Here is a 14,203-nt window from a genome sequence, read left to right on the forward strand (position 1 = left end):
CAAAATGGCCAGAAACAAAGACCTTTCTTTGGAAACTCATCAGTCTATTCTTGTTCTGAGAAATTAAGGCTATTCCATGCGAGAAATTGCCAAGAAACTGAAGATCTCGTACCATGCTGTGTACTACTCCCTTCACAGAACAGAGCAAACTGTCTCTAACCTGAATAGAAAGAGGAGTGGGAGGCCCCGGTGCACAACTGAGCAAGAGCACAAGTACATTAGAGTGTCTACAAATGCCTCACAAGTCCTCAACTGGCGGCTTCGTTAAATAGTACCCACAAAACACCAGTCTCAACGTCAACAGTGAAGAGGCGACTGCGGGATGCTGGCCTTCTAGGCAGAGTTGCAAAGACAAAGCCGTATCTCAGACTGGCCAATAAAAATAAAAGATTAAAAAGAACACAGACACTGGACAGAGGAAGATTGGACAAAAAATGTTATGGACCGACGAATCTAAGTTTGAGGTGTTCGGATCACAAAGAAGAACAGTCGTGAGATGCAGAAAACATGTAAATATGCTGGAGGAGTGCTTGACGCTATCTGTCAAGCATGGTGAAGGCAATGTGATAGTCTGGGAGAGCTTTGGTGGTGGTAAAGTGGGAGATTTGTACAGGGTAAAAGGGATCTTGAAGAAGGAATGCTATCACTCCATTTTGCAATGCCATGCCATACCCTGTGAATGGCGCTTAATTGGAGACAATTTCCTTCTACAACAGGACAATGGCGTAAAGCATAGCTCCAAACTATGCAAGAGCTATTTAGGGAAGAAGCAGTCAACTGGTATTCTATCTATAATGGAGTGGCCAGCACAGTCACCGGATCTCAACCCTATTGAGCTGTTGTGGGAGCAGCTTGACCGCATGGTACGTAAGAAGTGCCCATGAAGCCAATCCAACTTGTGGGAGGGGCTTCAGGAAGAATGGGGTGAAATCTCTTCAGATTACCTCAACAAATTGACAACTAGAATGCCAAAGGTCTGCAAGGCTGTAATTTCTGCAAATGGAGGATTCTTTGACGAAAGCAAGGTTTGAAGGACACAATTATTATTTCAATTAAAAATCATTATTTATAACCTTGTCAACGGCTTGACTATATTTCCTGTTCATTTTGCAACTAATTTCATGTATGTTTTCATGAAAAACAAGGACATTTCTAAGTGACCCCAAACTTTTGAATGGTAGTGTACATTTTAAGATAAAACATTGTACATTAATTATACTACAATGATGGCATATCCTAAACAAAAAACTCTGATAATACTTTTATTTCCCTCTTGACCCACATTTTAATCGCATAGACAATCAGGGGAAATCCAGAATATCAAAAGCGTTACTTAAACACAAGCCACATGCAGAGATGCTCGAGGACTGCCCACATGCAATAACGCCTCGAACTGCGGTACACAATCACACACTATTGAGGCAGACACCTTTGGAGGAAAGTCAGAAACACACCCTCCAGTACCATTGTCACCCAAACAATTCTGATTACATTATTTAATACCTCTACTCTGCTTTTTCTGGGAGAAATGATCAAAAAACATTATTGGCATAATTCTTTATGAACTTTTGGCCAAACCTAATTAATCTGGATAGAGTACTGAGGAGAGAGGGTGGGGTGGGCGGGGGGGAACATAACAATTGAAAATGGGAACAAACCCAAAGCTCTTTGCTTGAGGCCCAAAAAGTGTTTTAATTAGCCAAGGACTCCTGGGATTAGGTAGTGCGACAGATCTGCAGTTGCCAAAACCATTTTCAAACACTTTTGTATTCGTATTTGTATGTATAAATGGTCCCCATTAGCTGCTGCCAAAGCAGCAGCTCCTCTTCCTGGGGTCCAGCAAAATTAAGGCAGTTAATACAATTTTAAAATCATTACAATACATTCACAGATTTCACGACACACTGTGTGCCTTCAGGCCCCTACTCCAACCACTTCCACATATCTACAGTACTAAATCCATATCTATGTATAGTACGCATAAACCCTCCTGGAACGCTTGAAAAGAAAAAGAAGTGACCCTCCCCTATACCCCAAATAATAATTAAAACAAAGTGGATAGCAGAGAACATGTCTACCGTTTACCCTCACTTTTTGGACAGACCAGAGCCATTCCTCCTGTAAGCATTACATGGCAACGCAGGAATTTTGATAGCACACAGGGCTGTGGGCCAGAAGGTTGTGCATTTGCAGAACACCGTGGACAAGAGTAGGGGTGGAACGATCTCCTTTAAAGTAAAAGTATTGCAAGAATCTATCATCGTATTTGCAGGTCGGAGAAAAATATTGCCTTTTAAAAACATTTCATGCAATTCTATGTCATTTTACATATTAGCAGAATCCTTTTTAGTACCACACAAATGACTGAAATTACAGGCTAAGTATGGACAGAGAGATAGGTGTTATGTGTTCATCTCATCATCTTTCTCCATTGCCAAATCAATGTTTCTTGTTTGCAACGAAACTGTCCCTGTTTGCAAATAATTAGGAATCTGAGCATGGCACTTTCAAAAGTTAGGCCTACCTTGCCACCCCAGACAGAGTACTGTAGGCCTATCGACGCAGAGCAATGTAAGCTTTAACCTCTGGGTTTAAACATCTTCTATTGGACAGAAAGTGAATAGCTTAATCAATTGATAGTGACAGAATTCGACTACTTCACAAGCACATTTCTTGTCTTCTCGGCTATAGAAGGTTGTAGCTCAGCCTCTGAATTTCAAAGAAACAAGTCACGTCTTTTCAGGGTATTTTAAAGCTTGTTTCTAAGTATAAAGCATCGCGGACCAAAGCTCTGTTATTGATCACTCTACATAATCAGATCGGTTTGCTTTTTGCCATTTGAGTTTTGATTTTAACTCAACAGCCCTTCGCTAACACGGAGGTCGGCAATTTAAAGAGTGCAAGGTGGGTGGAGGAACTGACTGACACATCTATATATAGCTATAGCAGCCCATAGCCAAATTTTGTCTGTCAAACAGGCACCTTTTATTTCTTAACCATTTACTGCAGTGGGCTAAATCAGGATCACACAGAGTGTGTGTTAAACAAAGCTTCTTTGAAACCAAAGTATACACCTCACACACATGGTTATGAGCAAAACAAAATAGAGAAATAAATGTACCATTTCAGATATAGAGTTGAAATGTATTACATTTTGAGTTTGCATCCAAATAATACACTTTATATACATCACAGGAGGCTGAAATGTAACAAAACCGTTTGACATAGAAACACCAGATTTTCTGAAGTTTAAAAATAATTTATTATTAATTATGAAATTATGAAAAATAGGAATAACATTCCACCCATGAGGCCGCTAGTCATTTGACTACAGAAAAGGCCTATATAGGAATAAACAGTCTCCAACAAAAAGCTCTCTTGTTGTTAGTAAAGTCTAATTAAACTGAAGACGGTTTAAATACATTTTGACTACTATCAGCACCATGAGCTGTCAGTTTCAAATTGATTGTGCCGTGGCTGCTGCTTCAAGTTTCAGCACCACAATGTTGTCATGACTTGCCTGCTCGGGTCAGGTTAAGGTGGACCACAATCCTACAGAGAGATCTCTCACACCCACCAGAGAGGAAGAGATCGAGAGGTATAGAGATGGGGGAGTTTTATGACACCTCACATCCATTGTAAATCGGAGGCAGCAGACAATTAATTTGTCCTCTCACTATGGATAACTGGCCTCAGAACATTATTAACATGCAATAAATGGATTTTGGGATAATAGGTTTTGTCAGCCACAATGGTGGTAATGACGATAGATGGAATATGAAAATGAATGTCGTTTTTGTTATGTTATTAATAGTTAAAGGATGACGTTATAACGAAAACATTGTAAATTTAGAGTTTTCCTAGTATATGCTGGATGTTTGCATATTGTACGATTGTGTGGAAAATGTTCAGATCAAAGAGAATGCTTTTGTAAAGACGAAATGTGAAGTTAGTTGTCTAAATTGGATCTGAGTAAAATCCAGACCTTGCCTCGTAACTTGGTACGCCCAGAGAATTGCCCTTAAAGCGGAAACGCCCACTTCTGACCCGAAGGGGAATAAAACATGTGAGTTAAGAATTTACATTCAGACTATGTGACCTGAGCTGCAGCCAAGGTCTGAGTAGTCAGCAACCCCAAAAAACCCCACAACACGAGGTTGAAGACAAGGGAAGAGAGAGTTAAACCTGTAACCAGAGAAGTGTGTCATCCGAGAAGCCAAAACTGTCCACGCAGAGACCCCCATCGGAGAACTTCAACACATAATTACATCATTATATTCTGACCAATAAGAGCGGCAGTTGAGGGCAAGGGTTAAAATAAGCATAACTGACAAATGCACCAAAAGTGTATTTTTCTCTCGCGCTCTCCTTTTCTTTTCTTTTGAAATCCCCATTTTGTGTTGGCCCACGAGGGAGCTGTTTCATTGTACTAAGTTCTAATCAATAGCCTAGACTGTGTGTTTGTGTATGTGTATCTTATATTATAATTTTAGCTTGTTAGTAAATAAATAATCAACTCAATTGGTGTGGTACGGACTCATTGGTGAGACTCGGGTTTGTGCAGATTCCCGGATTATGCGACGTTCAGAACGAGACTGTCAAGGTAACTGATTAATTAGCGACTGTTGAAATATTTATATTCTGATATTCTTTGAGTTAATTTGGGAAATAGAAACTCAATAAAGCTAAAACTTTCCCATGGTGCCCCAGGTTAATGAGTTAATATGTGGATGAACGTTTAATTTTGCAGTGAGAATGTGAGAGCTTGTTGGGAGAGATGGTCTATTCTGTATCATTTGGATTCAGGTACTGTAGTTGAGCACTTTTGGTTATTAAATACAGATGGCACAGTTTTGAGTGAGGATATCAGTAATTATGAGACTGCTGAAATACACAGCAAGAACTAGTGGTATAACTGAATGTGTCTGTACTTAATAAAATAAGAAAATTGTAATGAGAGCAGCCAGTTCGGAGTTAATTAGACCTCCTATCCTACCCTCCCTGTACTCTCCTGCAGAGAACATGTCCTGTACTAGCTAGCATGCCGGCCTGTAGGGAGTGACTAATGCACTTTTGTGTCGCTTCAGTAAAGCTTAACTTAAAAAAACATTTTCAAAGTAATGTGTTACAGGCTCCTGCTGGCAGGAGGGCACTGTAGTTTCCCTAAACTGTTTTTTATATATATTAAAGCTGGTGTTTCTTGTTGGCCTGGTCTGGTCTGGGGAATAGAATAGCCTATCTGAGGCTTAAAGTTAGTGAGCAGGTTCTATCATGCTGGTGTTGATGCTGAATAAACCATGAGCACCTTTCTCTTCCAGTCTCCTCTTGCTCTTCTCCCCAGCCCTCTCCTCTCCCTGGCCTGGCTGCAGGTTAAAAAAATAAATTAGCAAGGTTGGGACAGGCTGACAAACTCTGGGGGGCAGTTAGAGGAACACATGTTTACAAGTGTTTGTGGCAGTAATGCTGCTCATTTAGGTCAACCAATCACCATTACCACGCCATTACCCTTTACCCTAGCCCAACACTAAAATCCCTGTGTACGCATTTGTAGAGAATCTTGGATAAAGAAACGTCCCTAAATGCCTGTTGTCTCCTTATCACCGTGAGTGATAATTACTTCAAGCTAAATGAGTCAGAAATCTATGGAGCATCAAAAACAATAATTAAACCCAAAAAGAAAGGAACAAGGGCACCAGGTATCAGACAGACAGGCACTATCCTGCCGGGAGGACACGTGTCTGACAGGTATTCACACAGGGATGATGAAAAAACACAAGGGAAAGTCACTTAGAGAAAGAGAGTGACAGAGAGAGAGAGAGCGAGAGAGAGAGAGAGAGAGAGCGAGAGAGAGAGTGTGTGAGTGTGTGAGTGTGAGTGAGTGAGTGAGTGAGTGAGTGAGTGAGTGAGTGAGTGAGTGAGTGAGTGAGTGAGTGAGTGAGTGAGTGTGTGTGTGTCTTCATGTATACAGTACACAATATGGTAATTTTGAGAGAGAGAGAAAAGTGAGAGGAACAGACAGAGTGAGTAAGGGAGCAAGAGAGAGGCAGATAGACAGAGAGAGAAAGAGGAAAATGGATGAGGTGGAAATGCATGGGTGTGTGTGTGTACGTACACTGTCCTTTCCTGACATTGGCGACTGCCCTGGTTCAAATGATGTTCCAACTTTGAGTAGAATGTCAGAAATGCCAAGGCAGAGGCCCCTGAATAATAGATGATGCTGAACAGAGGACAGGACAGGGCGAAGAGGAGAGTAGCAGCAGCAGTTATATCTGTTCATGCCTCATCAGCTTCCAGCTGCCCCGTGAAGCTCCCCAGCCTCTGTCCTGACTCCTGTCCTGACTCCTGTCCTGACTCCTGTCCTATCTGTGGCCAGGGAAAGTCAGGGAAAACCAGGAAAAGCCAGCGCTGTGATGAGGGCAAAAGGGATCAGCCTACCCTGCAGTGAGGTGACACATATGGAGCAGAATTTCAAAGTCACCTCTGTTAGCACGCTGTGCAGGGTCCATTACAGCTGGGATAGACGATAGAGGACTTAGTCTATGGGCCCATATCTATCAGTAGGCAGGAAATAGAACAACTGCCGTTATCTAAGCAACACGGTCAACACTCCTGAGAGCTCACCACAGGCATAAGACACAAAATACTGGAATAAGAGGGGAACAAAAAGAGCATTATAGCAGAGAAGGAAATGTTGGATTAGCGGGTCAGACTCATGTTTACCTCTGTTGGGTTGTGAAAGGTACTTTCCCTGCAGTGTACCCCCAGAGAGAAGGAGAAGAAAATAGGGCAAGCTGAAACCTTTATGCGAATCCTCCCCGCAAGGCTTCTCTCCCCTCTCCAATGTATTTTCCTTCTCACTCTCTCTCTTCCCTTCTCTCACCCATTCTCTTCATTTTCCCCTCTCCATCTTTATCCTCTCTCTCACCATCGCTCTCTCATTACAATGTCAGTCGCCAGGCACTTTGAGGCAGACCACTTGCCTCCACTCCGTCAGCAAAGTGATCTGCCTCACAGATCTGTCCAGGCGAGAGGAGACAAAATGCTGAGAGGCAAAACACAACAACACACAGTTATACTAGCCAATGACTAGTCATGTTCACCCTGTCAGTATGTAGCAAACATTCCACTCAAACTGAAACCTAAGGCAACACCAGGAATCAGAAAGATAATTACTTCAACAATAAATCTAGTGACTCAAATCAAATTGTATTTGTAACATGCTGTCACACATGTTGGGCATTCTATGTTCCTTTTTCTACGTTTTTGTATTTCTTTGTTTTGGCCGGGTATGGTTCTCAATCAGGGACACCTGTCTGTCGTCATCTCTGATTGGGAACCATACTTAGGTAGATTTTTCCCACATAGTTTTTGTGGGTAGTTATTTTCTGTTTAGTGTTTACTGCACCTGACAGGACTGTTTCGTTTATTTCTCTTTGTTATTTTGTTATAGTGTTCAGTTACAATAAAAAGTCATGAACACTTACCACGCTGCTCTTTGGTCCGATTCCTCTTCTTTAGACGACGACTCCCGTTACACATGCGCCGAATGAAACAAGTGTAGATTTTACGCTAGTCACTTTAATAATGTTAACATACTGCTTTACTCATCTCATACAGTTTAAATCAGAAGTTTACACACACTTAGGTTGTAGTCATTCAAATTCCTTTTTCAACCAATCCACAAATTTCTTGTTAACAAACTATAGTTTTGGCAAGTCGGATAGGATATCTACTTTGTGCATGACACAAATAATTTTTCCAACAATTGTTTACAGACAGATTATTTCACTTATAATTCACTGTATCACAATTCCAGTGGGTCAGAAGTTTACATACACTAAGTTGACTGTGCCTTTTAACAGCTTGGAAAATTCCAGAAAATTGTTACGGCTTTAGAAACTTCTGATAGGCTAATTGACATCATTTGAGTAAATTGGAGGTGTACCTGCGGATGTATTTCAAACTCAGTGCCTCTTTGCTTGACATCATGGGAAAATAAAAAGAAATCAGCCAAGACCTCAGAATAACAATTGGAGACCTCCACAAGTCTGGTTCATCCTTGGGAGCAATTTCCAAACGCCTGAAGGTACCACGTCCATCTGTACAAACAATAGTATGCAAGTATAAACACCATGGGACCACGCAGCCGTCATATCGCTCAGGAAGGAGATGAACGTACATTAGTGCGAAAAGTGCAAATCAATCCCAGAACAACAGCAAAGGACCTTGTGAAGATGCTGGAGGAAACAGGAACAAAAGTATATTTATCCACAGTAAAACGAGTCCAATATCGACATAACCTGAAAGGTCGCACAGCAAGGAAGAAGCCCCTGCTCCAAAACCGGCATAAAAAAGTTGGTTTGCAACTGCACATGGGGACAAAGATTGTATTTTTTGGAGAAATGTCCTCTGGTCTGATAAAACAAAAATAGAACTGTTTGGCCATAATGACCATCGGTATGTTTGGAGGGAAAAGGTGGAGGCTTGCAAGCCGAAGAACCCCTTCCCAACTGTGTAGCACGGGGTTGGCAGCATCATGTTGTGAGGGTGCTTTGCTGCAGGAGGGACTGGTGCACTTCACAAAATAGATGGCATCACGAGAAGAAAAATTACATGGATATATTGAAGCAACATCTCAAGACATCAGTCAAGAAGTTAAAGCTTGGTCGCAAATGGGTCTTCCAAATGGACATTGACCCCAAGCATACTTCCAAAGTTGTGGCAAAATGGCTTAAGGACAACAAAGTCAAGGTATTGGAGTGGCCATCACAAAGCCCTGACCTCAATCCTATAGAAAATGTGTGGGCAGAACTGAAAAAGCGTGTGCGAGCAAGGAGGCCTACAAGCCTGACTCAGTTACACCAGCTCTGTCAAGAGGAATGGGCCAAAATTCACCCAATTTATTGTGGGAAGCTTGTGGAAGGCTACCCGAAACGTTTGACCCAAGTTAAACAATTTAAAGACAATGCTACCAAATACTAATTGAGTGTATGTAAACCTCTAACCCACTGGGAATGAGATGAAAGAAATAAAAGCTGAAATAAATAATTCTCTCTGCTATTATTCTGACATTTCATATTCTTAAAATAAAGTGGTGATCCTAACTGACCAAATTCAGGGAATTTTTTTACTATGATTAAATGTCAGGAATTGTGAAAAACTGAGTTGAAACTTCCGACTTCAACTGTATGTACAGTATATACTTCATTCTATTCTACTGTAGTTTAGTCAATGCCACTCCGACATTGCTCGTCCTATATTTCTTAATTCCATTCTTTTACTTTTCGATTTGTGTGTATTGTTGAAGCACTAAATAAACTTCAGTTAGTGCTAAATACGGCTGCTAGAATCCTGACTAGAACCAAAAAAATGGATCATATTACTCCAGTGCTAGCCTCTCTTCACTGGCTTCCTGTCAAAGCAAGGGCTGATTTCAAGGTTTTACTGCTAACCTACAAAGCATTACATCGGCTTGCTCCTACCTATCTCTCTGATTTGGTCCTGCCGTACATACCTACACGTACGCTAAGGTCACAAGACGCAGGCCTCCTAATTGTCCCTAGAATTTCTAAGCAAACAGCTGGAGGCAGGGCTTTCTCCTATAGAGCTCAATTTTTATGGAACGGTCTGCCTACCCATGTCAGAGACGCAAACTCGGTATCAACCTTTAAGTCTCTACTGAAGACTCATCTCTTCAGTGGGTCATATGATTGAGTGTAGTCTGGCCCAGGAGTGGGAGGGTGAACGGAAAGGCTCTGGAGCAACGAACCGCCCTTGCTGTCTCTGCCTGGCCGGTTCCCCTCTTTCCACTGGGATTCTCTGCCTCTAACCCTATTACAGGGGCTGAGTCACTGGCTTACTGGGGCTCTCTCATGCCGTCCCTGGAGGGGGTGCGTCACCTGAGTGGGTTGATTCACTGATGTGGTCATCCTGTCTGGGTTGGCGCCCCCCCCCCCCCCCCACCACCCCCTTGGGTTGTGCCGTGGCGGAGGTCTTTGTGGGCTATACTCAGCCTTGTCTCAGGATGGTAAGTTGGTGGTTGAAGATATCCCTCTAGTGGTGTGGGGGCTGTGCTTTGGCAAAGTGGGTGGGGTTATATCCTTCCTGTTTGGCCCTGTCCGGGGGTGTCCTCAGATGGGGTCACAGTGTCTCCTGACCCCTCCTGTCTCAGCCTCCAGTATTTATGCTGCAGTAGTTTATGTGTCGGTGGGCTAGGGTCAGTTTGTTATATCTGGAGTACTTCTCCTGTCCTATTCTCCTGTCCTATAAGTGTGCGTTCTCTAATTCTCTCCTTCTCTCTTTCTCTCTCTCGGAGGACCTGAGCCCTAGGACCATGCCCCAGGACTACCTGACATGATGACTCCTTGCTGTCCCCAGTCCACCTGGCCGTGCTGCTGCTCCAGTTTCAACTGTTCTGCCTTATTATTATTCGACCATGCTGGTCATTTATGAACATTTGAACATCTTGGCCATGTTCTGTTATAATCTCCACCCGTCACAGCCAGAAGAGGACTGACCATCCCACATATGCTCTCTCTAATTCTCTCTTTCTTTCTCTCTCTCGGAGGACCTGAGCCCTAGGACCATGCCCCAGGAATACCTGACATGATGACTCCTTGCTGTCCCCAGTCCACCTGACTGTGCTGCTGCTCCAGTTTCAACTGATCTGCCTTATTATTATTCGACCATGCTGGTCATTTATGAACATTTGAACATCTTGACCATGTTCTGTTATAATCTCCACCCGGCACAGCCAGAAGAGCACTGGGCACACCACATAGCCTGGTTCCTCTCTAGGTTTCTTCCTAGGTTTTGGCCTTTCTAGGGAGTTTTTCCTAGCCACCGTGCTTCTACACCTGCATTGCTTGCTGTTTGGGGTTTTAGGCTGGGTTTCTGTACAGCACTTTGAGATATCAGCTGATGTACGAAGGGCTATATAAATACATTTGATTTGATTTGATTTCGCTACTCGTGCAATAACATCTGCTAAATATGTGTATGTGACCAATAAAAATGTCATTTTTTCAGTGTAATGCTTATTTATGTGCCCTTTCCCATCAATGCAGTTAAAAAGTATGAAAATGAACAAATAGATCAAAATAAAATAGTAACACAATAAAATAACACAATAAACAACAATAACAAGGCTACATACAGGTTATATACAAGGAGTACTTGTACTGAGTCAGTGTACTGGGGTACGAGGTAGTTGGGGTGATTGATTGAGGTAATATGTACATGTAGGCTTGGTTAGGTGATTGATTGAAGTACTGTACTATGCACATGTAGGTACAGTAAGGGGTGAAAAGCAGAAAGTCTGGGTAGCCATTTAAATAACTGTTCAAAAGTCTTATGGCTTTGGGGTAGAAGCTGTTCAGGAGCCTTTTGGTCCCAGACCTGGTGCTCTGGTACAGCTTGCCGTGCTGTAGCAGAGAGAACAGACTGTGACTTGGGTGGCCTTCCTCTGACACTGCCTGGTATAGAAGCCCTGAGGTGGAAGGGGCATTGTTGTGACCTCTTTACAGCCATGTTGGTGTGTTTGACCATGATAGGTCCTTAGTGATATGGATACAGGAACTTGAAGCTCTCATCCGTCTCCACTACAGCCCTGTCGATGTGAATGGGGTTATAATATGCCCTCCATTTTCTGTAGTCCACGATCAGCTCCTTTGTCTTGCTGACATTGAGGGAGAGGCTTTTTTGGCTGTCTTAGGCACGGGGACTATGGTGGTCTGCTTGAAACAAATGGATATTATAGCCTGGGTCAGGGAGAGGTTGAAAATGTGTGAAGAAACCTGCTAGCTGGTCAGTGCATACTCTGAGAATGCGTCCTGGTAATCAGTCTGGCCTTGTGAATGTTTACCTGTTTAAAGGTCTTACTCACAAAGGCTGAAATCTGCAAATATTTCCTCATTGTGCTTCAATAAAATAACATTTCTGAAAACTTGTACCCTGAGCAGTCATGAAAGTTGCATATTATACAATAGGCAGTGGATAACTCACTGCAAGCCAGTTCCAAAAACGGAGTAATAGATCCACAATGACCAAGGCAAGGTAATCACTAATCAGGTACACATGCTTACACTCTCATACAAACTAGCAGTGCTCCAAAATGAAAAAATACTATAGTATACTATGGTATAATTACTGGAATTACTGTAGTATTTTTGCATACTGTATTATACTATAATATTTACTGTGTAGTAATTTTTTGCAGATATTACTGTAGTATTTACTATAGCGTTTTGGATTTATTATCTTTGACATAGCAGTGGGGGCTTTCTCCTTGAGGAAACCAACTGGACAAACTACTCAAAGAGCAAATTTTCCATCATCTGTACGTAGGTAGGTAGGTACTACAGTTTACAACAGAATTCTACAGTAAGTACTGTAGTAGTCTATAGCAAACTGTAGTATTTTTTCATGTGTGCTGTTACAGCTACCTCCTTTAATGCTGGATGGGAAACATCCCCCCACCCCACCCCACCTCCCGCCCCCACAACCTCCCTGAGCAGTTTCGGGAGTGGAGCATATCATGGCATTGGGAGTGGGAGAAAGAAGACAATTACATTTCCATTACCACACACTTGTCTATAATTACTGATACCTCTCTTTCTCTCAGGAAAGAGTTTCATTACAGGACGTCCGTATTTAAAGGGCTGTGATGCGGTCCTCTCTATGACGGTGGGCCCAGCAGCATAACACAGCAGGATCAGAACCTCTAATCAGGGCCTGTTAGGCGGCGCTCGCCTGGAGGCAGCAATGATAAAAGCTCCTGGGCCAAAGGAGCATGTTAGCTCAGCTATAAAACACAAACTGCTAATTGTGTTGTCAACGCTAGGAGACATATAGGCTTATTTAGCAGGTGCCCTTTTGGAAGTGGGCAGAGAGGGAGAGGCAATAAACCTTGACCCTAGTCGATCCATACATGGATCCCATTGTGAAGACCAGAGCAGATCTTGGAGCGATGTTGGACCCCTGACATTTATCTCCCTTATCCCCTATTTATCTCCATCTCTTTCTCTCTCTCTTGCTACTCTCTCTCTCTTCTCTCTCTCTCTCTCAGCCTCTCTATCCCTCTCGCACAGTGTGTTTAGCATCGCTCTTTCATTGAAACAGCCACAGAAAATTTCCCAGGAGAGGAGAGTAAAAATACCACAAACTGAGCTTGTTCCATACATCAAATGACAAGGATTCTCTTTAACTAGGAGCTAATAACATATTTGTAGTGTATCTACTGTGTCTCTAAGAAACATACACACAGAATAGATAACTAAAAAAATATAGCTGTGAAATTACAATTGCTATTCCACAAGGTAGTTAGAGATACAGTGCAACCACACAGATCAGAAAATAAAATGGCCATCTGGTTGGTATACAAACGTATCCTTCTAAGTTGTCTCCTTTTCTTCTATCCTGTCAAAGGCTCCAAGACACGACAGCAGGACAAACAAGTGCCAGAGGGAATGAGGGAATGAGGGAAGCTCTGGAACCGCACAACACTGTGCTAGCCTGGAAATTGAACAATGTACTAACAATCCACAAGACTGACCAGAGTAGCTGCCTCACTGAGAGGACAACATGATAACAAATATGTTAAACAAACCAAAACACACTTACCATCCTTATCAGCTCTCCGGAAAATCTGTTAAGACAAAACATAAGCTCTGCATTAGTGAAGGGACAAGCCACGTGAACAGTGTAAAAACATGAAACATGTTCAAACATGGTGCAAAAGGTGAATAGCTAGGTAAGAGTAAGTGAAAAACCACATTATGCACTCGTGTGTAATAGCACGATTCAGACTCCAATCCTTAGTTTGTCACTGGGAAAGCAGTAATCACACCAGTTCAGAACACCAATAAATGATCTGTAAATCCTTGTTATATCTGGTGGGGGATATATATTCATGTGTTTCTTTCTATGCTTTTGTAAGTGGTAAGTGCATTTCATGCATGAACGAGGTTAAAAGGGGAACTCCACTTTACTTCTTGAAAGTCCAATATCTTGAAAACTTGACTGCTGATATGCAAACCATTTTGGGAGTTTCCTTTTAACAGTATAAACAACTGTGTATAGGTGTTTGTATTTTGGGCCATTATTGATATCTATTTCCTTCACCAGACTGATGAGCACTTGAGAGTTTTAATAAAACAAATTGGGGGTAAGAAATTGTCCAATGGACATTGGGAAAAGCTCATCA

General features: G+C 42.3%; 1 protein-coding gene and 1 non-coding gene across 4 annotated transcripts in view; both read right to left on the reverse strand.

Annotated features, from left to right (window-relative positions):
• The window catches only part of LOC110495228 (N-terminal EF-hand calcium-binding protein 2), a 150,611-nt gene that overhangs the window by 125,264 nt on the left and 11,144 nt on the right, over window positions 1-14,203 (reverse strand). For all 3 annotated transcript variants that reach the window (XM_090206484.1, XM_021570520.3, XM_090206486.1), the window contains one exon: window positions 13,621-13,645. In XM_090206484.1, the coding sequence (XP_090062610.1) occupies window positions 13,621-13,645 (25 nt within the window). The remainder of the gene's footprint in view (window positions 1-13,620; window positions 13,646-14,203) is intronic.
• LOC118944152 (U7 small nuclear RNA) lies at window positions 12,274-12,329 on the reverse strand. The gene has a single exon (XR_005039462.1). It is a non-coding gene; the product is annotated as a U7 small nuclear RNA (small nuclear RNA).

This window comes from Oncorhynchus mykiss, chromosome 2 (genome assembly GCF_057628025.1).
Source record: "Oncorhynchus mykiss isolate SJ-2025 chromosome 2, ASM5762802v1, whole genome shotgun sequence".
NCBI lineage: Eukaryota > Metazoa > Chordata > Actinopteri > Salmoniformes > Salmonidae > Oncorhynchus > Oncorhynchus mykiss.